Raw genomic sequence first — 24,416 nt, forward strand, 5'->3', positions numbered from 1 at the left:
AGACACAGGTTATTTGGGGACATCACTTTTTTTTTTAATATCTGATTCTATATTGATCTGAGTAAATAAGCTCAAATACTTTTGAAGTTCCTTCTTGATCTGGATAAAAGATTCCTTGACCAATTATTACTACTTGGAAAAATAAAAAAGAACTCTCAGAATTAACCATAGGTTGATGAATTTATCGTATTGCTTGGTAAAAGAAATTACAGAAAACGTCCACCACTCAATGGTGTGTGTGTGTGTATGTGTGTGTGTGTGTGTGTGTGTGTGTGTGTGTGTGTGTGTGAGACAGGGTCTCTCACTAGCTTAAAGCTCACTAATTTGTCTTGGTTGAGTGACCAATGAGCACCAGGCATCCAGCTGTCTCTATTTCCCTAGTTCTGGATTTATAAGCTTATATCAACATGCCCAGCTTTTTCACATGGATTCTGGAGACTGAATTCAAGGTCTTTTACTTCCAACATAAGCACTTTATTGACTGAAAATCTCTCCAACCCCCACTCAAACATTTTGATGAAGAGCAATGCTTAAGGTCTAATTCCACACTTCAAATGCAGGGAATATTTTTTCCCCATTCTGTTGCCTGCACAGTTCATCCTTTCAGGATGACTGGGTATCCTTGGAATCAGGGCAGGAGGGCTCCCTCCTCTTCCCTTAGAAAGCTGGAGCTATAGAAAGTGAGGAAACGAGAGCCAAGCATGGCTGTGTACACCTCTCAGTGCAAGTTCAAAGCCTGCCTGAGCTTCACAGGGAATTCCAGGTCAACGAGGCGTACACAGAAAGATCCCCATATCAAATAAATAAATAAATAGATAAATAAATAAATAAAATAAAGCAATTCAGGAAAATGATGAGTCAGGGGTTAGGATCCACAGTTAGAATGAAGCATGGTAGAGAACACAAAAACTCATTCTCTCAAGATTGCAACTAACATCCCAGAGGGCTTAATATCAGTGCTACTATAGGAATTTACAACTGTTAGTCTGAAGCCATGGCTCAGGTAGTAAGGTGCTGGCTGCGCAAGCATGAGGACCAGAGTTCAGATCCCCAGAACCCAGGTCAAAGCTAGGCGTAGCAGCATGTATTTGTAACTCCAGTGTTGGGGACTAGAGACTGGAGCATCCTGGTACCCATTGGCCAACCAGTTCAGTGGAGTCAGCAAGCTCCAAGTTCAGTGAGATGCTCTGTCTTCAAAAATAAGGTGAAAGGGCTGGTGAGACAGCCCAGCCACTGGGGCTTCTCTTCCAGAGGACCAGCATTTGGTTTCCAGCACCCATGTGACGACTCACAGTGGGCTGTAACTCCAGTCCCAGGAGATCTGAAGCCCTTGTCTGGCCTTTGAGGATACTGCACACATGTGGTACACAGACATATATGCAGGCAAAATGCCCATATACATAAAATAAAATTTAGAAATACAGCGAAGAGCAACTGAGGAAGACATTGGATGATAACATCTGGCCTTTACATACACACACACACACACACACACATGCACGCACACGCACACACACACATGCACATGCACATGCATGCACGCACACACACACAAGAATTTTACAACTACTAACCCATTTAAACACTTATGAGACATGCACTCTGTGTGCTATACATGTTCAGAGACATGTACTCATGCCCGCCTCATTTTATGGAAAAGGGAGAACTCATGTAACTTAGTCAGGTCATGGTGTCCAATGAGTGGTAGAATCAGGCAGTCAGGTGCTAATATTCTGCCTGCCTCATACCAGCAATGAAATCATTTTGTACCCGAGTGTGTGTTGCTAGGTTTATTCACGTAGAAGAGAGGTCTCTGGGAAGGGGGGAGGAGAACTGGGATGCTGTAGAGTGCAGAGACCACCTTGAAATGATAGCACAGGACAGCACTAACTTGGCTGTCAGTTCTTCCCATTTGTTTGAGCATGTTACTGACGCAAGCTAGAGAGAAGCTAAGCAGGCCAGCCTCGCTAACCAAACAAATAGATTGTCAGACCAGGGACACTGCGGGTCAACTGGAGTCAGGACAGACTCCTAAATCCCACAGAAACTGGCATGCTCCCAAACAAGCTCATTGGGGCAATGGATGGGTTGAGCTCGCCACTCAAATGGAAATGTCTATGTGCACCCCGGTGGCTGCTATTGCTTTCTAAGCCCCCAGGAATTTATAAATCCAGTTTTGATGAGTGCTGAAAATGACTTGTAGCTGAAGACTCTCTCACACTGTGCGGAGGCAACTTGGATGCATGAGTGAATAAATCCTTGTTCAAAGCTCATTGAAATTTCCAGAAAACGTTCTCTGCATCAGCTGGGCCTCTGCCACTAATTCGTTCAGAGAGTTCAGGATTGAAAAGAATATTAAATCTTTAGAGGCAGTTTCGTAGGCAATTCCCCACGTGGTGGACAGTCGCCCCCCGCAAACATGGAAATTTTTTTGCACATAATTAGAGCTCCATAAATATTAAATGAATAAATGACAGAGAGTAGAGTGCCTGGTGAGTCTGCAAACACCGACTCAGATCAGGATTAAGGATTTTTACATTACGATGGAAGTACCCCATACCTTTATGGTTATGAAAGGAAATGAGACTTGTAAAAAAATGCAATTGAATGATGAATCATGGACCTTAAATCCTGGTACCCAGGGTGGCTGGTTCAGTTACAGGATGAGGGTGAGAAAGAGTGGTGGACAGGATGGTGGGATGTGAAACTGGGTACTTCAGAACTAGATAGGAACATTTTGAAAACATTTTTTAATGTTGTAATATTTGAAATATAGAGATTATAAACAATACAATGAACACTCATGTACTCACTATTTGAGTTTATGAAATGCTAACATTTTCATGGCACTCATATATATGTATGTATATGTGTGTGTAAAACCTCCATCTACCTATATATGCATCTATCATCTGTCTATTATCTATGTATAACTTATCTATGTATCACCCACTCCTTATCCCTCCTTTATGCCCTTCTTTTTCACCTATCTATATTTATTCATTTATTTATTTTAAAGATTTATTTATTTATTATGTATACAACATTCCTTCTATGCATGCTTGTATGCCAGAAGAGGGCACCAGATCTTATTATAGATGGCCATGAGCCACCATGTGGTTGCTAGGAATTGAACTCAGGTCCTCTGGAAGAGCAGTCAGTGCTCTTAACCTCTGAGCCATCTCTCCAGTCCCCCACTATCTATATTTATTTTGGGGTTTTGAGACAGAATCTTGCTCTGTATCACAGGCTTGCCTGAAGCTCACTATATAGTCCAGGCTAGCCTCAAATTCATGATCTTCTTGATCTTCCTGCCTGAGACTCCCGAATGATAGGATTATAGGCTGTACCTCCATGCTCAGTTTCATTATGGGTTTTTTTTTTTTCAATGTACTACCAAAATACACTTTTGGTTTCTTAAGGTTCTTTGTTTGGTTTTTGTTTTTGGTTCTTGCTTTCTCAAGACAGAGTTTGTCTGTGTAGTCCTGCCTGTCCCGGAACTTGCTTTGAAGATCAGGCTGGCCTCGAACTCTGCCTGCCTTTGTCTGAGTGCTGCTATTAAAGACATGCACCACCTTGCCCAGCTTCTTCCTAAGATTCTTAATTGAGGATTGATTAATTACATACAAACATGCCAATGTACTCTTTTTGGTAGGATTTCTGGCAGTTTTAAAAAAGCCATTCATCAGAATAATCCTCACTGGGCTGGGGGATGGTACAATGGGTAAAATGTTGTCATGCAGAAAAGCCAGGTGGCTCCCTGCAGTTCTAGCACTAGGGAGGTGAAGACAAGGGATGCTTGGGGTAAGCTGGGTAGACTAGCTGAAACGGGCAAACAGCAAGAGATCTGCTTCAGTAAGGTGGAGAGCTTTCTAGGAAGATGGGCGATGGTATGCACCACATGTATGTCCACACACATGCAAACATGAATATAAACATGCATGCCATATACATGCATGTGTGTGTGAGCTAGCACACACAATACACACAGATAATGTTTAGTTTGTAAAATTTCAAATAGGATATGAGATTCCTTGTGTAACAGAATTACAATTTTGTTAAAATATAGATATGCAAAGTTTTAAATGAGATAACTAACAGTGATCATTGTCTGGGTGAAATGATTGGTGTGTTTGTCTTCCTCTTTATACTTTTTTGTATTTCCACAGACTCTTCAAAATTACTTTAAAAGATTAATTTTAATATTATACTATTAATAATTCAAAAATTGTTTTTAAAACATTCTTTTCCATAGCAAAAAAAAGTGTGTGTGTGTGTGTGTGTGTGTTTGACCATGTAAAGCACTAGCAATGAAGGTGACATTTGGGCTTCCATGTACAATGGAAAGGAGTGTGATGCGGGAAGAGACTTCATTTGCACTACCTCAGGCATGGGAAGTGTCCCATTTTCTCCTTCTGTAGAATGACTCACTCTTTTGGTAGGTTTCTACATCTAAAGTCACTGACCTCTTGTGTCCTGTCCCTTTCCCCTGGCAGGAGGGTCCTCCACCAGCATGGTGTCCGCCGGCCCAAGGCTGTGCCGCTGCGTGTTGGCTGAGCAAAAGCGGCGGTACTCACCGTGTAGACAGGGAAGAGTTCCGGGTCGTTCAAGTCCCACGTGTTGATGTGGGAGCCAATCTGGACTCCAGGAAATCCTAGCTCCCTCACGCAACGCTCCATCTCCTCAACGGCCAGCTCCGGGGCTTGCATAGGCAACGTCCCCAAACCCACAAACCTTCGAGGGTATCTGGCAACGGTGGCAGCTAGGTCATTGTTTAAAAACTGGCACAGCTCCAAAGTATCCTTAGGTTTGGCCTGGTGAAAACAGGAAAGGTTCCATGCCAGTCAAAACTGACTTTATTAGACGTTCGTTCTGAACAACATTGGCTCTTATCTGAAAATGTCCACCCGTCTTAATGATTTTATGCTTTAGGAAGAAGAGGCACGGACTGAGAAAGGTCCTGGCCTCAGGAGACCCAATCTCCGTGGAAGCAAAGAGAACTTTCAGGATGCTGCTGGTTAATCAGAAGAATGGAGGCTAGAAGCTGCGGCCGGGCCTGATGGGCAGCTATGGAGCTCTCCAGCTTAGACGGGGACGGATGATGGGCCACTACCGGCAGCAGAGGCCTCGAAGGTCTTCCCGGCATCTGAAGCTGCCATCAGAGCATCTGCCTTGGCTCCTTGAAGGATGCCAGGCCTGCTTCCATATGGGTCCTGTCCTCATCTGTCCTCCCCACCCTTCCTGTGGGCTCTGATACTGAGACAATAGACTTGATTTCCCCTCCCCCAGCTCGCTCCCTTTCACTAGGCTCAGTGGTTCCCCCATTTCCAGCTTCTACAGTACTAGGGTTACAGGCTCACGTGAGGTCAAGCCTCGCTTTTTAGAGGGGGTTCTGGGATCAGAACTCAGGTCCCCATGCTTGAGCAGCCACCGATCTTACACACTGAGCCGTTTCTCCTGCTCCCACCCACTTCTTTACGTGGGTTCTGGGATTGGTGCCGGCAAAACAAACACTTAATCTCTCCAAACCCACACTGAGGTTTCAAGACATCGTATTTTACACTGTGATCTGATCAGAAGCGTGGGGACCCGAGTCACGCCTGCTGGATTTGTGGAGACAGGTGGGAAAGAATGGAGAGCCGGTGGTGTTTGCATGGCTCCTAAATCACACGTCAACCACAACAACTACCAGGTTAGTGAGTTCTTAGCTCTGTACCAAAAGTTCCCTCCGTGGTCTCAAAAGCAATTCTGAAACTCTCAGTGCTTGAGAACTGTTGACTTGTGGAAAGGGGTCTAGGACTCCCCTTTTGTACAGTTATTCAGGAGGCATAACATAGTTGGTCGTTATTATCCTATCTCAAAATTCTTACCTCAGAGTACACCGGCTTATCAGCAATCCAGCAAGGCACTGCAGGGGTTAATTTAGACAGGCACGCTCTGGTGGGGACTCAGTCTACCACTGAACTGTGTGGTGAATCTAGATTGGGTCTGAGAGCCACATACTGGCTACTGTCCTGAAGCAAGAACAAGGCTGAGAAGGCAGTCTGGGGAGAACATGCTACTGACCTATAAAGGAACCTCTGGAGCAGGAATGCGTCTTAGAGTGCCTGCCTAGCATGTAAGAAGCCCTGGGTTCCAGTCCCTGCACTGTATAAACTGGGCATGGTGAAACCTACCTGGATTTTAGCACTCAGGAGGCAGGGACAGGGGGATCAGAAGTTCAAAGTTATCCTCAGCTACAAAGCAAGGCTGAAGCCAACCTAGGCTGTAGCAGAGTTTATCTCAAAAACAAATAACAAATAAATAAACAGGTGATGGGTTTGATGGGACCAATTTCAAGGTTTAAGTTGTCTGTCATCTTCTGAGCTGGACATGGGCCTTCATCCCCAGGAGGATGGTTTGAGGTTTCACACTCACCCAGTAGCTAAACATGACAGGAACCGTGGAGAGAGCCTGCACCGTCACTCCTAGAACACAGAGACAAACCTGTGAGAAGAGCTTTTCCCAGGGCAAGGAGCTGGCAGCTCCCACCCTACCTGCCGGCTCTCCCTCACTGCTCCTCCCTCAGGCATGCTGTCTCTCCCCCACCCTCAGCCTACAGAGAGGCGAAGGTTGGACATTTGATGATTAAGAAAAATGACCTGACCCTACTTGTGCAGAATTTCTTCTACCCTCCTTGTGACAGAACTTTCTTTAGGTAAGGCATTTCTCCACCATTTAAAGAAAAACAGCGTATGTTAATCATTCATGTAATGGATTTCATTATGACACTTTTAGACATGTATGTAACATATTTTGGTCATAGTCACCCTGTTATCCCTCTCCGTGGTCCCTTTCCATTCCTGTTCATCCCTTTCCTTTCATCTTCCCAGCTAGGTTTTCTTCTACTTTTTTTGTCATTGTTTTCCACCTTTTCTTTTTCTGGTCTCCATCTTTGTTTTTTGTTTTTTTCCTAGAGCTTTCCACTGTAAGTCATGCATGACAAGTGCCTTTAATTTAGCTCCTAAATTAGCCTGGATAAAGTTTTGTGCAGACCCCAGAGCTTGGTTCCAGAGTCTATGATCCAGAAATCTGAAAATCTGTGATCCGAAGAGAACCCACCCCCCGGGGGTCATTGTAGGAACTAGACGAGTTAATTTGTGTCAGGTGCTTAGAGTGATGTGCGGGGGCAAAGACAATGCTCATTGAAAGTGAGTTGTGACTGTTGTCTCAAGGACAGCAACGGAGATAAACATACAAAACCAAAGGAGATGCATGCACTTCTGTCGCAATCATAAATGGCAATTTCTGACTCCTGGGAACCAAGTTGAGTGTCACTGTTTTGAGAAGGTGGGTCCTCGCTCTCTCTTCACATTTCAGGGGAAGGTTGTTCTTTGCCAGAGGTGCAGGAAACACATCTTCTCTAAGCCACACCCCTACACAACCCCTGTGTATGCTGAGACTCAGGTGCCCTGCAGAGCCGCCTACAGAGTCGCTGCCAGCTTTCTGCACAGCTGGATTTCAGTGTTACTTGGATATGCATTTCAACAGTGACTATCAGACAGCCCCTGGACAGAAGAGCATGCCAGATTCCAAACTTCCAGGCAGCCCTATTCGTTTGGCGCTGCCAGAGTGACTCCTTTTTTTGTGGACTGTGAAATAAAATACAATTCTGCTTGGGCCTGGGGGTGCAAGCCTGCTGTTCTAGTGTTTCCAGAAGAGGGCACAGGAGAAACGAGACTTCAAGGCCACCTTGAACAAGAGTTCAAGGCCAGCCTGGGCTATACATGAGACCCTGTCTCAAAAATCTGAAGATAGTAATGAGCCTGCACCAGACTGGTGCTATCAACAGTCGGTTACAGATTGACTCATTGCAGCAGGGCTCACTGGGTTGTGCCCAACTTGCTGAACTACTGGATATACTGATGGATTCTGGGAGATGGATAGTTACTAGCTTCAGTTGAGTAGCTAGTAGTGAGCCCACCAGACTCCAGGTTAGCCTGTGGTCACACCGAAGATTCTGGTTAAAATTCAGTGGAGCACGCTGGCCTGCTTAGCTCCTCTCTAGCTTGCGTCAGTAACATGCTCAAACAAAAGGGAAGAACTGACAGCCAAGTTAGTGCTGTCCTGTGCTATCATTTCAAGGTAGTCTCTGCACTCTACAGTACTTGGGAGGCAGAAGCAGGAGAATCTCTGTGAGTTCGAGGCCAGCTTGGTCTACAGGGTGAGTGTGAGGACAGGCTCCAAAGCTACACGGAGAAACCCTATCTCAAAAAACCCAAAAATAAATAAATAAATAAATAAATAAATAAATAAATAAATAAATAAATAAAATCAGTGGATCACAAACAAAGCAAAAGGGCATAAAAGAGACTTGTAGGGAGGAAGGGAGTTGACAGAAGAAGACAAAGAAAGCATGTGTGAGCATGCATGTGTGTGTGTGCATGTGTGCGTGTGTATGCGTGTGTGCGTGAATGAACCATTTGTCCCACAGCATGTGTGTGGAGATCACAGGATAATCTTCTGTGTCAGTTCTCATCTTTCCCTTTGCTCGTGGTCCCTGGCTGTCCACGAGGTTCTGGAGATTCTGTCTCAGTTACCATCTTACCCAGGAGCACAGGGGTTGTAGTGTACCAGGCTAGCTGCCTGTGAGCTGCTGGGGTTCTCCTGTCTCTGCCTCCCATCTCACTACAGGAATGCTGAGATCCTAGCCACCTCCACGGCTACATCTGACTTTATGTGGCTTCTGTAGATCTGAACTCAGACCCACACAGTTGCGTGGCAAGCGCTTTCCCCACTGAACCACTTTCTGGACCTATTTTAAGTAATAAAATGCACCATTATCATTTCGATAGTGTACCCTCTTGTTTTTAAACTAATAAGATGTTCAAATCCATGCTCTAGAAGCATGGGCTTGCAACGACCCCTTTTCCTCTAATGAAGCTTCAGCAGCCTGGCTGGCGGGGAAACAGGAAACAGAAGTTGCCATCCCATAAATCATATCACGTGATCATCAACTTTAAGGGAGGTGCTCCTTTACAACAGGTGGAAACATTGAGAGCATTTCACATGGTACGTGCCTTTCTGGTCCATTTCTCTGATACGAACTTCCGGGTCCCAGCAGTTCTTTTGGACCACTCTGAAGACCTTCCCGTCTTTCATCATCGTTGCTTCTCCCTGAGCCAGAAAAACCGCATCAGCAAAGGCAACTGGCTTGGATAAATTCTGTGTTCTTGAGTGTGACCGACTATTCAGGTGGCAGACGTCCATATGACTATGTGTAGAGGTCAGATTCAGGCATCCCTTCTCTACGGCTGTCCATCTTGGCTCCCTCCTCCCTCCCTCCCTCCCTCCCTCCCTCCCTCCCTCCCTCCCTCCCTCTTTTCTTCCTTTCTTCCTTACTTCTTCTTTTCTCTTTTTTTGAAACTCAGTGGCCTGGAACTCACAAAGTAGGCTAGACTGGCCAATCAGAGAGCCCCAGGGACTCACCTGTCTCTATCTTCATAGTTCTGGGATTACAAACACACATTACCATGTCTTTTTTTTTTTTTTTTTAAACATGGGTACTGGGGAATCGAACTAATGCTTGCAGAGCAAGGCCTTTATTGGTGGAGCCATCTTCCCAACTTGGATTAATCTTTTTGTGACTGGTTTGGAACATGTTTCATCTCCCTATAGTTTGAGGGATTTTTTCCCTTCATCAGCACAGTGATAAAAATTTAATTACTTAATGGGGTTCAGCTTTTCTCTCTCCTGCCTTTCATGTTTGGTATCGAAGGGTTGTGCTGTGTAGGTGTCGGCAGCTGAACACAGAGACAGGCCCTTTCTACCTATGTGACAGAGGATGGCTGATCCATCATTTGGTGATCTGAACTATTGGCTGTGAGACCCAGGAGGGTGATCTGTGTCTAGAAGATGTCATACCTGTGACACAATAGGCCTGGAAAAGATCTTTGAGTTAGACCATAGCATGTCTCTCTAGGGAAGCAATATGCAGTAAGCAGTGAAGGTAAGGGGGTTTTTGTAACAGTGCAGAGCCAGTTGATTCAACATCTTCATCATCTGATTTCTCCTAACCAATCCATGAATTTTTTTCAGTTCTAATATAGGAAGAACCTGTAGCCACTTTCTGGGGGCTGCTCAGTAAATGTTAAAATTGGTTCCAGGGCAAATTTAACAAAATTAAAAAAGATTAAGAAGAGATTTTGTAGAGGTGTTTTAGTTCTAGTTTTTATTTCGTAGGTGTTGCTGCTTGAAGTCACTTCTATTTTTCCTACTATTTCTGGAAAACTTAAGGGCTACTTCCTTGCCTACTACAAGATTAATGCAAGGGGGAAAGAGTTGAGTTTCACGGATACTCAGCCTACAACGTGCTAAGTCAGGCATGCCATCACCGTGCTGTCTGTGCGGTAGGTATGTGCGGGGAGAAACTCACCTTGCCTTGCTGCTGGAGCTGCACCCAGCCTCCATAGCCGAACCTCTGCAGTGAGGAGAAGCACGGTTAGAACTCACAGTAAAGAAGATGGGCCTGCAGCTAAGGTATATCCTCCAGGCACAGGCTTCCAAACTCTGTCCCATCAAACACCATCTTTCTGCTCAATATTTTCATTAAATAAATTTACCTTTAAACTGATAAATTTACAGAGAAAGAAAATCTTCTGTGCCTGGGCTGGGGATGCAGCCCAGTTGGTAGGATGTTTGCCTAGCAAGTACGAAACCCTGGGTTCCACCCTCAGCACCAAATAAATTGGGCATAGTGGCTCATATCTCTGATACTAGCCCTCGGGAGGTGGAGGTTGGACAATCTAGAGATCAAGGTCATTCCTGCCTATATAGGGAGTTTGAGACCAGATTGGGCTACAGGAGCCACTGTCTCAAAAATCTGTAAGAGAGATAGGGGAAGAGCTGATGTTATTGTCATTTGTGAGTTTTTCCTTGACCTTCTGGCTGAATCTGGCATCCTGTCTCAGTCTCTTGAGTACTTGAGATTAAGTATGTGCTACCTTGCCTGACTTTTAAGTGATATTTTAACTTCTTGGGGACTTCACACCTTCATCACATGCCCAATAGAACTCCTAAAGAAGGGCTTCTCAGAGAAAGCCTGTCTCAGAAAAAAAGAAAGAAAGAAAGACAAAAAGAAAGAAAGGAAGAAAGAAAGAAAGAAAGAAAAAGAAAAGAAATTCTGACCCTGACCCGACCTCTGTTTGAAATCACCATGGCAAGTAAAAACAAAAGCTCTGTCAAAACTAGTTCTTTATAACTACTAGTTAATCATCATCCCAGATGTGTTGACTCTGCTCCTTTCGTCATTGCACAAGGTAGAGGAGGTTGTGGGGGTATGTCTATTAATATTTAAGAAAAAAGGCAGGTTTAAAAAGAGATAGTATTTCTTCCAAAGATACTTAAGATTTCCAAACAAAGTATCATTGATTTATTCTTTTCATGAGTCTGTTGGAAAGTTTGGAGGAACTGTGAAAAAAGATCAGAAACAGGCATTTTAAAATGTGATCCCTACTAAGAAACAATTGAAGTCAAAGGGCATTCTGCTAGTTAATCCCACTCTAACACCTACTCTAGACGGCTAAGGACATGGGTCAGTAGGTAGAGAACTTGCCTAGCATTCACAAAGACCTGGGTTCCATCCCCAGCACTGCATAAACCAGGTATAGTGGTATACACCTATGGTCCCAGAACTTTGGAGGTGGAGGCAGGAGATCCAGGAATTCAAGGTTATCCTCAGTTATCCTCAGTTATCGCAAGTTCAAGACCAGCCTAGGATATATGAGATACTGTCTCAAAAGACAAAACAAAAAACAAGTCTGACTTGTTCTACTATGATAATATAGACAAGAAAAAAGGGAATAAGAGAAATACTCTAGCCTTTAACTCATTCCCATTCTTCAGGGAATTATGGCCACTGGAGTCTCATTATCCCAACACTGGCTAACCATCACTCCCACGGAAATGTCTACTGTATTAAAGAGCTGGTTGCTTGACCTGTGGATTGTGATCCCATGATGAAGCTCCCTCTGTGGGTTTATATGAATGGGAGAACTGGGGAAGGAACTTGATGTCAAGGGGGACCCTGAGGAACAGAGAAAGTAGTGATATGTTAGGAGCCAGATCTCTCCATTGGATGGGTTAGATTGTTCTGGGTGGACTCACAGAACTCTGGATTCCTTTCTTCCTTCCTTCCTTCCTTCCTTCCTTCCTTCCTTCCTCCCTCCCTCCCTTCCTTCCTTCCTTCCTTCCTTCCTTCCTTCCTTCCTTCCTTCCTTCCTTCCTAGATTCATTTATTATGAATACAGTGTTCTGCCTGTATATATGCCTTCAGTCCAGAAGAGGGCACCAGATCTCATTATGGATGGTTGTGAGACTCCGTGTGGTTGCTGGGAACCAAACTCTGGACCTCTGGGATAGCAGCCAATGCTCTTAACCACTTAGCCATCTCTTCAGCCCCCTGAGTTCATTTCTGAAAATCAAGTGCTTCACCTGTCAAACTGGGTGAAAAATGTAGATATTATTGTGATGTTTTATATAAATTAAGCCATCTATATTTCTTGTGTATGTGTGTGTGCTCATGTGTGAGCACACATGTGTGCAGGGGCATGTGCATATGTAGAATATTGCTTCTCCTCAGGTTCCATCCACTTGGTTTTTGGAGGCAAGGTCGCCCATTGGTCTATGGTTCAGCAATTAGGCTAAACTGTCTGGTCAACAAACCCCAGGGGTCAGTCTGTCCCTACCTTTCTGGTGTGGGATGATCGGCGCTCACCACCATCCCTGGCTTCCTGCAAAGGCTCTGGGGACTGAACTCAGGTCCTCTACTAAGCTACCTCCTCAGCATTCTTTTCTTTTACTCTCCAGAGATCCGAAGTGTGATGACTATGACTCTTGCACTTCTTCTTCTGAAGAATCCCCTATCTGGCTGCAGCATGTGAGGCTTCAAGGGACCAAATACTCCTCCTCCTTCAGTGGAATTGGTGAGAGGATGGCGAGGCAGTTCAAAAAGCCACTAAGACTTTTGCTCGGATGTGTACTTTTGTTTGGTGCTTAGGAAGTTTCCAGGGCATACACCTATGTCACCCCTAATTCTTTATCTCTCAGTCTTTCAAGGAGTTTAAAGAATGCCTTTAGGGTCCAGATGGTGGGGCACCTGAAAACTGTCGGCTCTAGATGTCCAGTTCTCTGTTCCAGATGGAGCCGGACTGAGGGAGGAGGAGAGGCAGGAAAGGGAAGCGACAGCGTGGAAAGCTTTCTCTCCTCCCTACAAAGGGTAGGCTCTGTTCTAGGCTCCTCTGGTTGTCCAAGATAGAGAGCGGGAGGGCTTTTATTCTTAGGACTTAGCTGCAAACAGCCTCCTGTGCCCAGATGGAGGATTTTATTGGGACCTAGTAAGAAGATGAGCATTCTTTCCAAGGATGCCCAAGAGTGTGCTCCCGAGAAGCAGTGGGCGTTGGCTTAAACTGTTGGGAGGGAGTTGTGAAGACTGGTTTTAAGTTCAGATCCCACAGTAAGAATGTAAGTAGAGACTGGGGTGGTCAGGCAGGCCTGTAACACAGCACTCAGGAAGCTGAGGCAGGAGAATCATGTGTTGGATGCCAACCCAGGCTACACAATGAGACCCTGTCTGGGGAGAGTGGGGGAGAGAGAGAAGGAAAAGAATGGATGAAACATTGGAGTCTTTGTGTAGTCTACCTATATTGGGCTGGAACTGAAAATCCCTGAAAATCCCTCTCTGGCTTATTCTGTCTTAGTCACTTTGGTTTACCATCACCAGAGACTTCCAAATGCAGGCATTTATTTCTGACAGTTTCAGAAAGCTGGGACATCTAAGTTCAAGTAATGAGCAGAGTCACACTCTGGTAAGAGGCTGTTCTTGTTCCTCCTGAGTCTCACACCAAGAAAAACATGTAGAGCTACCTCTGGAGTATTTTTTTTTAAAATAAGAATCACCTAGTTCCTCTAGATTTAGCTGCTCCTTGAAGCCCTGCTTCTGTGCCCTCTTGCTTACAAGGGAGAGTTTCAATATATGAATTTTGATAGAACATACGTTTAGACCACAAAACTTTTTTTTGTCCCTTCAAGATTCCCATCTAGACAAGTAGGTAGCGATCATGGATCGCGGAACCCTCTGGTGTGACATTCTCTAGGTGGATGGGTCGTGCTGGTCACTCTCTCAAGGAGAGTGCAGGCAGGGAGGGTCCTCTAGAGCCCACTTCTTAAACTATGGGTCCCAATCCTTCGTGGTGATCACTTAATGTGTGCTGTGAAAAATTTGGCAACAGCAAAACATGCAATGATCAAAAACTAATTCAAAGTCAAATGTGTAAACGAACCCAAGGTGGTTCTGGCAGTCTGTGGCCAGGCTGCATTGAGCAACTCCCCTGAAGCCTTGATTCTGAACACACGACCTGTGCACTTTGTACTGTGCAGGCCGTCACACTGTGCAACACCAAGGAGCACTGCCTGAAACACCTCCGCTGAGGGTCGAGACTATTGTCTGCAATCAATCGCAGTGACTTGTACGTACAGTTTCCGGTTCATAGAGACATAATGGATTCACTATGGAAAACAAAGACTTTCAATATTTTCCCGCTATCACCGCTCAGCTTGTAAGTATCCTGTGAGTATATTTTTGGATGGTACTGTGTTAGAATGCTTGTTTTAAATATTGCTGTCCCTGGGCTGAGAATGTAGCTCAGTCTGTAGAGGGCTTGCTGGCATGTACGAACTCCTGGCTTTGATCCCCAGCACCATAAAAACAGGCAGAATGGCTCAGGCCTCCAATCCCAACAGTCAAGAGATAACAGGCAGAAGGTCAAAAGTTCAAGGTCATCCATGGTTACACAGAGAGGCCAAACTGGGCCATATGAGACCCTGTCTCAAAATTTCTTTTTTTTTTTTTTTTTTTTTTTTTTTGCTGTTGTATTTGCTGAGTTGAAATTCATAAAATGGCCCGAAGAATGGCTTGGGATTAGGACAGAATTCTCAATGATTTGTGGAATGGCCCAAAAAATACTTCTGTCATTCTATACTATATATTTATACAATGTAACATTCTCAGCACTGATAATTATAGGAACAAAATACCCATAATTCTGAAAAGCACTGGAGATGATCTTTGTCCTGCAGTGTTCAATGTTTAGCCAAGATTTTATTTTTCGAGACAGGGTTTTTCTGTAGCTTTGGAGCCTGTCTTGGAACTAGCTCTTGTAGACCAGGCTGGCCATGAACTCACAGAGATCCTTCTGCCTCTGCCCTCCGAGTGCTGGGATTAAAGGTGTGAGCCACCACTGTCTGGCTAAGATTTAATTCTTTATGTAAACACAAACACATCTATATCATTGGTACAAAAATTTGCTTTTTATCATTAACACATACTAAAGAATTGTTTTAAAGTAGGTTTCAGTACATGTTCAATATGTGTACCTATTTTATACACTAGTATATATTGGGTGGCATAAAAATTTCTTGGTAGAAAGGAGTCCTGAGGTGGGGGACACTTGAGCAGCTTCAGAGCAGAAACCACCACGGAACCCTGGCATTTCACGTGGCTTTTTTTTTGTCTGTGTTTTCTGAGGTCCAAACAAAAAGAAAATTTGTGACTTTGGAATCATTCCTTGCTTCTACTAGACTAAGGGCTGACATGAATCTCTCTCTCTCTCTCTCTCTCTCTCTCTCTCTCTCTCTGTGTGTGTGTGTGTGTGTGTGTCTTTGTGTTTTTCTACAACTGTCAGGTTATGGAGTATAATACAATTCATACATAATAGATTCAACACAGCACTTATCAGACGATTCCTCATAAGCCAGGGTTGAAAACAGTATGGTAAAGAGGAAAGACACTTCAAGTTGCTTCCACAAGGCTCCCGGGAAGTGGCTGGTACAGTCCTCCCAGAAAATCATTAACATCATGAAGGGTTGTTTACCCTTTATAAGATGTGACCAGGACAAGACGTTCCCAAGCAGACAGGCTCCACTGTGGGCTGTGAGGTCAATGGTCAGTGGGGTTCTCTGTTTCCATTGGCCATGATGGGAAAGAATTTCAGACAGCTCAGTACTAGTCCCACATTTCAGTTTGTTATTTCTACCTCCTGGGTCACCAATGGATGAAGAAATGCTTGAGATTAAAAGTTTCTTTTTTCCTTTGAGATAGGGTCTCATGTAAACCAAGGTGGCCTTAAACTCTCTGTGTAATGGGGAATAACCTTGAGCATCTGATCCTCCTGCCTCCACCTCCTGAATTCTGGGACACCAGGCATGGACCCAGTTTAATACAGTGCTGGAGACTGAACCCAAGGCCTTGTGAATACTCAATCTCCTGAGCTACACACTAAGCCTGAGGTTAACATTTTTCTATGAGATAACAGTGAGAAGAGTATTTGCTTGCACAATGACCCACTTTTTAATTAGAGTTTGTGTTAATTCATTTTTTCCCACCCTAAAAAATAAAGCTAAAACATTACCAGTAACGTGAAAGTACCAGGATAGGAAAGACCAGTAAAACCATGTACTGGCCTAAACTAACTTCTAGGTAGTTACAAGATTCCTCTAGGTTCCCACCTTCCTTTTTCAATACTCCTTCTTTTATCCCTCTCTCCTTCCTTCCCTCCCTCCCTCCCTCCTTTCCTTCCTTCCTGGTTTGAAATACACTATGTATTTGTCTTCAGCCCACTGACAACTTTACAAGTTGCTAAGGAAGTGGACTGAAGAGATAACTCAGAGGTTAAGAGTGTGTGTTACTCTTCCAGAGGACCTGAGTTTCACTCCCAGTACCCTGTTACTCCAACTCAAGGAGAGCTAATGTCTTTGGCTACACACACACACACACACACACACACACACAGCCACACAGTCACACATGATTAGAAGTAAATCTTTAAGGAAATTTTCATTCTTAGGGAAACTCAGAGAATACACCCCCCACAAGTGCTTCAGATGGAGTCCAGGGCTTCACGCATGCCAGGCAAACACTACCATTGAGCCATGCCCACAGGTCTACTGCCTTTTCTTCTTTTTCTTTTTCTTTTTTTGTTCACAGAGAATCCTCTTTCGAGAAACCAATGTACAAAACTTTCATGCCATCGGCTCTGGGGATCTCTGAGACGCCTGCTTCCCAGGTCTCCCTAACAAGGTTCACAGTCTAACGATCAGGCAGGAAAGATTTCAGACAGAGTTCTGAAATAGACTGGAAAGACATTTCACAAAACTATCTCCTGGGGCGTCTAGAACCTATTTTAAACATTTTGGAAACCGACCGCATCCTATTTTTTTCAATGGTCTTTTAGTTGCAAGCGAGACTTTCGATCCTGTGGTAGGCAGGTGTCATTCCAGCAGCTGAACACACTATTTAAAAGGCTGCAAAGTTGCTTGACTTGAATCATCCAGGAATCTGAAAGGATGTGTCAAGTGAGGGGAAAGAAAAGTTCCAAGAAGCCCCTTATTTCTCTGATCAATTGCTCTGTTGAAATGAATGTAAAAGTCACCTTTAAATAGTAGGAAATTAGAGCCACCAAGCCATTTAAAAATCACTTCCCCAAGAGCGAAGAAGAATGGCATTCAGTTCCATCTCCAAAGAGGACAAAGATCTATAAATAGAGGTGTTGAGAGACACTGGGAAAGGTTCAGGGAGAATTCAGCACTTCAGTTACCATTACCTTTTCTAGATCAGGCCATTCCTTTGGTAGAATATGAGTGTGGATGTCAATTTTCATCTCCACAGGATCAGAGGAGACACGTGTATATACAAAAATGGAATTCTGATGTCAAGAGATGGTCATGAAAATCAGAGTTCATTGACTTCCTCCGTTCCTTTATGTCTACCTTCGGGTACCAGTCAGAAGGCCTGGCCAGCCCAGGTTTGGTCCATGCCAACTGCCCTATTAAAGTTCAAGATCCTGTTTATCCAGTTGGCTTTGGTTCAATACTCTTTGGTAACTAGGACTCAGCAAAAAATTAAAAAAGAAAAAAAAGGCAAGAAGAAAACAGGACTGTGTTCAACTTCTGGGATCGAAAGTACAGCATGTCCCTTTGACTCAGCAGTAGCTCAGAACTTGACTGATTTGGAGCTGGGGAAGAATCTCAGTTGGCAGAAAGCTTGCCTAATGTGATGAAGTCCTGGGTTCCAGTCGCAGCACCACTTAGTAGACATGATGGTGCACACTTATAATCAGGGCCCTTGGGAAATGGAGGCAGGAGGAAATTCAAGGCCACCCTTGGCCTCATTGTAAGTTCAAGGCTGATCTAGTAAGTATGAGACCCTGCCTCAGGGAAAAAAATGACTAATTTTGTGTTTTAATATTTAAATTTCATCAAAATACATTCTGTTAAAAATCAACTAGCATGTATTTAGGCATACAATAATTCAGGGGAGTTTTAAGGGAAAACGATACATTCCCCAATTCATCTCTTCTTATATTTGGTTTTATTACCCAGAAATAGCTCACTTTAATGCTTTTGAGGTTTTGTTTTTGATCCAGTTAGATATTTCCATGTCTTTAAATCATATTTAAAAACTGCTTGTTGTAGGACAATCAAAGCTACACAGAGAAACCCTGTCTCAAAAAACCCATTAAAAAAGAAAGGAAGGAAGAAAGGAAGAAAGAAAGAAAAAGAAAAAAACAAAAAAAAAGTGTCTTATTCATGAAAACTTAACATGTGGAAAACATAGTAGGGAAAGCCTCTCTTTTTAAAATTATTTTAAGGGTCTAAGTGTTTTGCCTACATGTATGTCTATGCACCACATGCCTGTCTGATGCCCTCGGAGATCAGAAGGCAGCATATTAAGCTGGAATTATGGATGATTATTGAGGGCATTGGATTCCCTGGAACCAGAATTACAGATGGTTGTGGGCCCCAGTGTGCATGCTAGAAATTGAACCCAGGTGCCCTGGGAGAGCAGCCAGTGCTCTCAATCCCTGAGCCATCTCTCCGGGCCCAGGAAGTGTCATCTTGTGTCATCTGTCCAGGTCACATTTTGTTCTTTGCCTTTGTTTTTTTTTTTTTTTATTCATCATTCATCTTCTCACTTATTCATGCGTGCATGTATTCAGCAAGCACTTATTAAGAGATGTGTTGAAAAAATGGTAGGGGAAAGTGTCTACCATTCGGGTTACATTTGGTCTTCATTGACTTTTCATTTCATTTATGCATTTGTTGCTGTTCATTCACTCGTTTATGCATGCATTTAACAAACATTTAGGTGGAGCGACTATGCGCTGAAGATACAAGGTTGAATGAGATAGGAAAATGTACTTCCTATAGTAATAGGTCATTGTATACAGTCTGGGCATAGGGATAGGGAACAATTAGCATTCCGGTTGAGGGTGGGTTGTGGAGCCCACTGGAGCATAAAGTGGGGCTTACAGCCACGCCACCAAGGGGGACCTGGGATAAACCAGTCCTTTACTACCTTATTCTGTATTTTTTCCTAATCGTCTTGGAACAGAAAATGTTCAAGAGACCCTAGAGACTCTGACAAAACCCTGTAACTAACTGTTCTCAGGATTCTGCACAATCTTTTCAATACAGAAACTGAGTATTCAAAAAAGCCATCCAGCTGTGATTCACCTAGATCATGGCTAAATTATAGACACATACTAGTGATGGAGGTTCAGCTTGAGAGGAAACAAGGAGAAATTTCAATCTCTTACCTTTCCTTGTTTCCTTATACAAACTTTCATATTGCTTGGGCTGTCCCCAAAGTCCCTTTATAGGATTATCTTGGACTCTTGATTCTCCTGCCTTCACACTAGTGCTGACATTACAGGCATATAACACCATGTCTAGTTTTCCTTCTCTCTCTCTCTCTCTCTCTCTCTCTCTCTCTCTCTCTCTCTCTCTCTCTCTCTCTTTAAAGACAGGGTCTGGTGTATTCCAGGCTGACCTTGAACTCCTGGTTCTTCTGTTTTCCCTTTTTGAGGGTTGGGATTAATAGCCTGCACTACCAGATCCAGTCTGTATGGTTTGGATGGAATTCAGGGCCTCTACACACTAAGTTACACCCCCAGCTTCTCCATCCCCAGTTCTTGTTATTCAGACCCCCTGCATCTCACCATCATGTTTCCCTTTGTCTCACATGCAGGACCCTGTCTCTCTTTAAGATCCTTTATTTGTTCCAGTGGATGTTCCCTGTGGTTTGTTCCCAGGACTGTCTGGACCAGCATGATCTCTTTAAGACACAACATGATCACATGCTTTTTGGCAGATTGCTATTTATGATTTTTCACTGCTAGGTCCATGAGAAATCCAGAGTCCCTGGTATCTGAAAAGTTTCTACACTCCAATAAGCCTCTCCGCCAACACAATATCCAAATCAGACCAAATCAAACCGAATTAGAAAAAGTTCAGGTTTAATGGATACAAATGCTCCTGGATAGTTTTCCAGCCCCCCAGAGAGGAGATGGGAAAGGAATCCCAGAAAACCATGTGTTTGGTCTGGGAGGGGCAATTTAAATATCTTGCGAGAGGGGTCATCATTTGGTGGGATTTCTTGGGGGCGGAGTCTGGACTGGGCAACTCCCAGGGGATGGGGACATTCCAGACTCTTTGGATACATGGATGCCAGGGACTGGCGTGTGGCTTCCATCCAAATATGCCAGACTCTGTATAGTTGCCAAGGGCTGAGGTGAAGCTTCCATCCAAACATTATCAATTTTATTTTGTTCAGTCCATACTTTTGTTGAATGTTTATACCAGTCTCTAATGAATTCAGCAGTTCGGATTTCTTTACGAAGCACCATTTCAGCTGCTGCTGCTGTAGCTGTCAATGCTTTGATTCCTAAAATAACTGCAACAGCTAGTCCATTCGACACGTTCTTTTCAATAATCTCTCAGCGAGCTTCTGCACCGGGGTCATCACAGCAGAGTCTTGTCATGGCCTCGGCAACTCCACAGGTATCCAGGTTGCTGGTCTTGTTCTAAGAATATATAAACTCTCAAAAGCAAAAATTTAAGACCATACCAGGAAAGGATAGCTTTGATTTAGTCTAAAAGACAAATTATATGCTTGAATTTTCTTTCCCATGCCTTATGAGGGTGGAAGGCACTTGCCATTTCCCACAAATGAGTCTGAATTGAATTGCCAAATTGCAGAAGACTTGCCATCCCAACTCCAGGCCATTGGATAGATTCATTAACAGAAGTGCTAATTTCTAGAGGTCTTTTCAGATTATAGCGTTTCCATCTCAGCTCTGAGTAACAATACTTTCCTTGAGCAGAGCCAAAAGGGCTCCAGAGCGTGATGTCTCCTGGGGAGATATTAATTAACACTCGAGACTTCTTACTCACACTGTTGTCAATGCACCCAATCAGATTCCTTGTTGGTAACCCACATCTCGCAGAAGGGTAGACTTAAGGACCTAGTAGCATTAATCTCCTGTCCTTTAAAACCAGATGCTTGAAGAATATAAAACTTGTTACAGTAATCCCAGGCGGTATATGGTATATGGATAGCCATATTTGAGAGGTTATTTTTAGACATTGAGCTCCATTTCCCATGCAAATAGGAGTTCCCCATGGTCTCATAGTGTAATCACCAATCACTCTACCCTCTTCCATTGGCTGAGAAGGACCTCTGTTGTCATTTGGACCAGGTAACCATAAAGATTCATTAACCACTACAGGAATATCCGTATCTCCCCAACTCACTGCTATGTAGATTGGAGATTGGGAACGAAGGTCAATATGTATAGCTTGTCCCTGTTACCTGTCTAATCACCACAAAGAAGTATAGCATTCAGGTTCCTGAGTCATTCACTTCCTTTTGTCTTCTGTCACACAAACTCTTAACCTGTCCCAGGCGGTAGGACTCGCTGTCTGCCCCAAAGGCCTTTTGTTTCTCAGAGGCATCTCAGCAGCTAAAGCAGGAGGGATTCCTCTTGCGCATGTTGGGGTTTATCAGTTTTGATGGGATCCATACTCTTTTATCTCCTGTAGAGGCAGTGTCCATTGGAACCTATGAGAAACACAGCACCGCCAGTGAGTCTTCACCCCGCTTGTCTCTGTGTGCTGCCTACTGCGCCATATGCCCCAGCCACAGGCCACATTCTGTGCCTCAAATGTAATTCTGGCTCCTTTCACTCTGTTTACAGCTTCTTTGGTGTCTAATGTCTACTACAAGGCCTTTGTCCTTTCTAACTCTAACTGTGACTCACTGCTTATCTTAAACATCACCTCTTTTGATTCCTCCTTTCTCCTAGTGACAAAATAGATCATCCATACACCTTCGTGCCCTCCACCCATACACCTCCGTGCCCTCCACCCATACACCTCCGTGCCCTCCACCCATACACCTCCGTGCCCTCCACCCATACACCTCCGTGCTCTCCACCCATACACCTCTGTGCCCTCCACCCATACACCTCCGTGCTCTCCACCCATACACCTCTGTGCCCTCCACCCATACACTGCCCCGCTCTCCACCCATACACCTCTGTGCCCTCCACCCATACACCTCCGTGCTCTCCACCCATACACCTCCGTGCTCTCCACCCATACACCTCCGTGCTCTCCACCCATACACTGCCCCGCTCTCCACCCATACACCTCCGTGCCCTCCACCCATACACCTCTGTGCCCTCCACCCATACACCTCCGTGCCCTCCACCCATACACCGCCCTGCCCTCCACCCATACACCACCCCGTCCTCCACCCATACACTGTCCTGTCCTTCACCCAACCTGCCTACCCCCAGACTCGTGAGAAGAAAGGACCCTGGCAAAAGTGTGAACAAGTTCTAGTTTCTATTCAAAGACATCAGAACTGCTTTCTGTGGCTTCCCTCAGGCCCTGGGCTGAGGCACCCGGAGACTTTTTGGCCTCTTTCTCCTTGTCTGTGATAGGAGAGTTGTTCCAGTCCCAGTGGTTGACTTTTAGACACGTCTGTGAGGGATTGGCTTGATTGCTAATTGAGGTGGAGAAATCCAGTCCATGGCAGGCAGCTCCACTCCCTGTGTTTGGGTCCAGGACTGTTTAAGAGCACAGACGGTGAACTAATTAGTTCAACAAGCTGGGCTCAATCCAGTTAAAGCGACAAGTAATAACAAGAAGCAGAGAGGACTTGTACTCAGTATGGTTGTAATGATTTCAGCCACAATAAGGCTGATACTTCTGGGATCTAGGGGCCTTGAATGTGCAGACAAGCCCCCAGGCAGAAGTGCCTAATGCCCCCTGGGGATGTTAAAGGGCCCCACATGACCCATGTGCAGCGTGGATTACATCATTCACGTATGACTCAGCTAAGCCCTTGGGCATATGCGCGAGCCCCATCAACTGCGCATGACATAGTCATGTCAACCCCCTGTGCACATGCACTAGGCAGCTTTTAAAAGCTGGACGCGCCATCTTCCCCCCCTCTCTTTGCACACTGACTTTCCCAGGCCTGTACATGCCCCCTCTAATAAACTCCTAAGCAGGTTTGTTGCGTGTTGTTGGAGGAGGGCCGCTTGTTGGTTCCTGGTCACCTGGCTAGCTTAGACCCGAAATTATCACACAGAAACTATATTAATTAAATCACTGCTTGGGCCATTAGTGCTAGCTCCTTATTGGCTAACTCTTACATATTAATTTAGCCCATTTCTATTAATCTGTGTATCGCCATGTGGCTTGGCTTACTGTCTAAAGTTCTGGCATCTGTCTCTGACAGAGCTACATGGCTTCTCTCTGACTCTGCCCTTCTTTCTCCCAGCATTCAGTTCTATCTTCCCCACCTACCTAAGTTCTGCCCTGCTATAGGTCCAAAGCAGTTTCTTTATTGATCAATGGTACAGAGGGAAAAACCATATCAGCGCGTTCCATGTTTCCTTCTCACTCATGCCAGGTAATTTCAGTGGTCACAACGTGAAGAGGGACAGAGAGGTTCATTTACTGACTCTTCCCACATCCACCTTCTGAGCTCCTAACAGGGGGTTTAACTACAGGGCTACATGGACGCAACATTGAGAAGTCCTGGTCAACCAAGGCATGGTCCCACCCATCACTGACCCATCTTTATCTGGGCTCCAGTTTCCTCTGCAATGGAGTTTGGCAAATTAGAACTGTGAAATCTCTAGCTGGGAGGTAAGTTCACTCTCTGGCAGGCACTAGGCTTCAGTCCTTTTCTTTCTCCTTAGAGTGAGATTTCTGGGAACTTCCAATTTCTTGGGGGGCTTTGTTTCAATATTCTGATAACCAAAGGAAGGGCACAAGTTTCTCTTCAGAACAGTGGTTGTCAACTCATAGGTCTCAATCCTTTTAGGGGGATGAATGACCCTTTCACAGGGGTCACATATCAGACATCAGGCTTACCAGATACTTACGTTACAATTCATAACAGTTTCAAAATTACAGTTATGAAGTAGCAATGAAAATTATGTTATGGTTGTGGATCACCACAACATGAGGGACTGTATTAAAGGGCCAAATCACTAGGAAAGCTGAGAACAACTGCTTTAGAATGT

The 24,416-nt window shown here is 44.4% G+C and overlaps 1 protein-coding gene and 1 long non-coding RNA gene across 2 annotated transcripts in view; one reads left to right on the forward strand and one right to left on the reverse strand.

Moving 5' to 3' along the window:
- Acmsd (aminocarboxymuconate semialdehyde decarboxylase) overlaps nucleotides 1-17,850 on the reverse strand; it is a 32,360-nt gene extending 14,510 nt beyond the window's left edge. The window contains exons 1-5 of the mRNA XM_087906577.1: nucleotides 17,637-17,850; nucleotides 10,415-10,459; nucleotides 9,060-9,156; nucleotides 6,418-6,467; nucleotides 4,578-4,814 (exon numbers count right to left, since the gene is read on the reverse strand). Of these exons, the coding sequence (XP_087762703.1) occupies nucleotides 4,578-4,814; nucleotides 6,418-6,467; nucleotides 9,060-9,156; nucleotides 10,415-10,459; nucleotides 17,637-17,693 (486 nt within the window). The 5' untranslated portion in view covers nucleotides 17,694-17,850. The remainder of the gene's footprint in view (nucleotides 1-4,577; nucleotides 4,815-6,417; nucleotides 6,468-9,059; nucleotides 9,157-10,414; nucleotides 10,460-17,636) is intronic.
- Nucleotides 12,859-22,146, forward strand: LOC146895003 (uncharacterized). The gene is made up of 3 exons (XR_015001461.2): nucleotides 12,859-12,962; nucleotides 14,416-14,594; nucleotides 20,063-22,146. It is a non-coding gene; the product is annotated as an uncharacterized LOC146895003 (long non-coding RNA).
- Nucleotides 22,147-24,416: the final 2,270 nt, after the last annotated feature.

The sequence above is a fragment of the Myodes glareolus genome, chromosome 5 (genome assembly GCF_982192425.1).
Source record: "Myodes glareolus chromosome 5, mMyoGla1.1, whole genome shotgun sequence".
Classification (NCBI taxonomy): Eukaryota; Metazoa; Chordata; class Mammalia; order Rodentia; family Cricetidae; genus Myodes; species Myodes glareolus.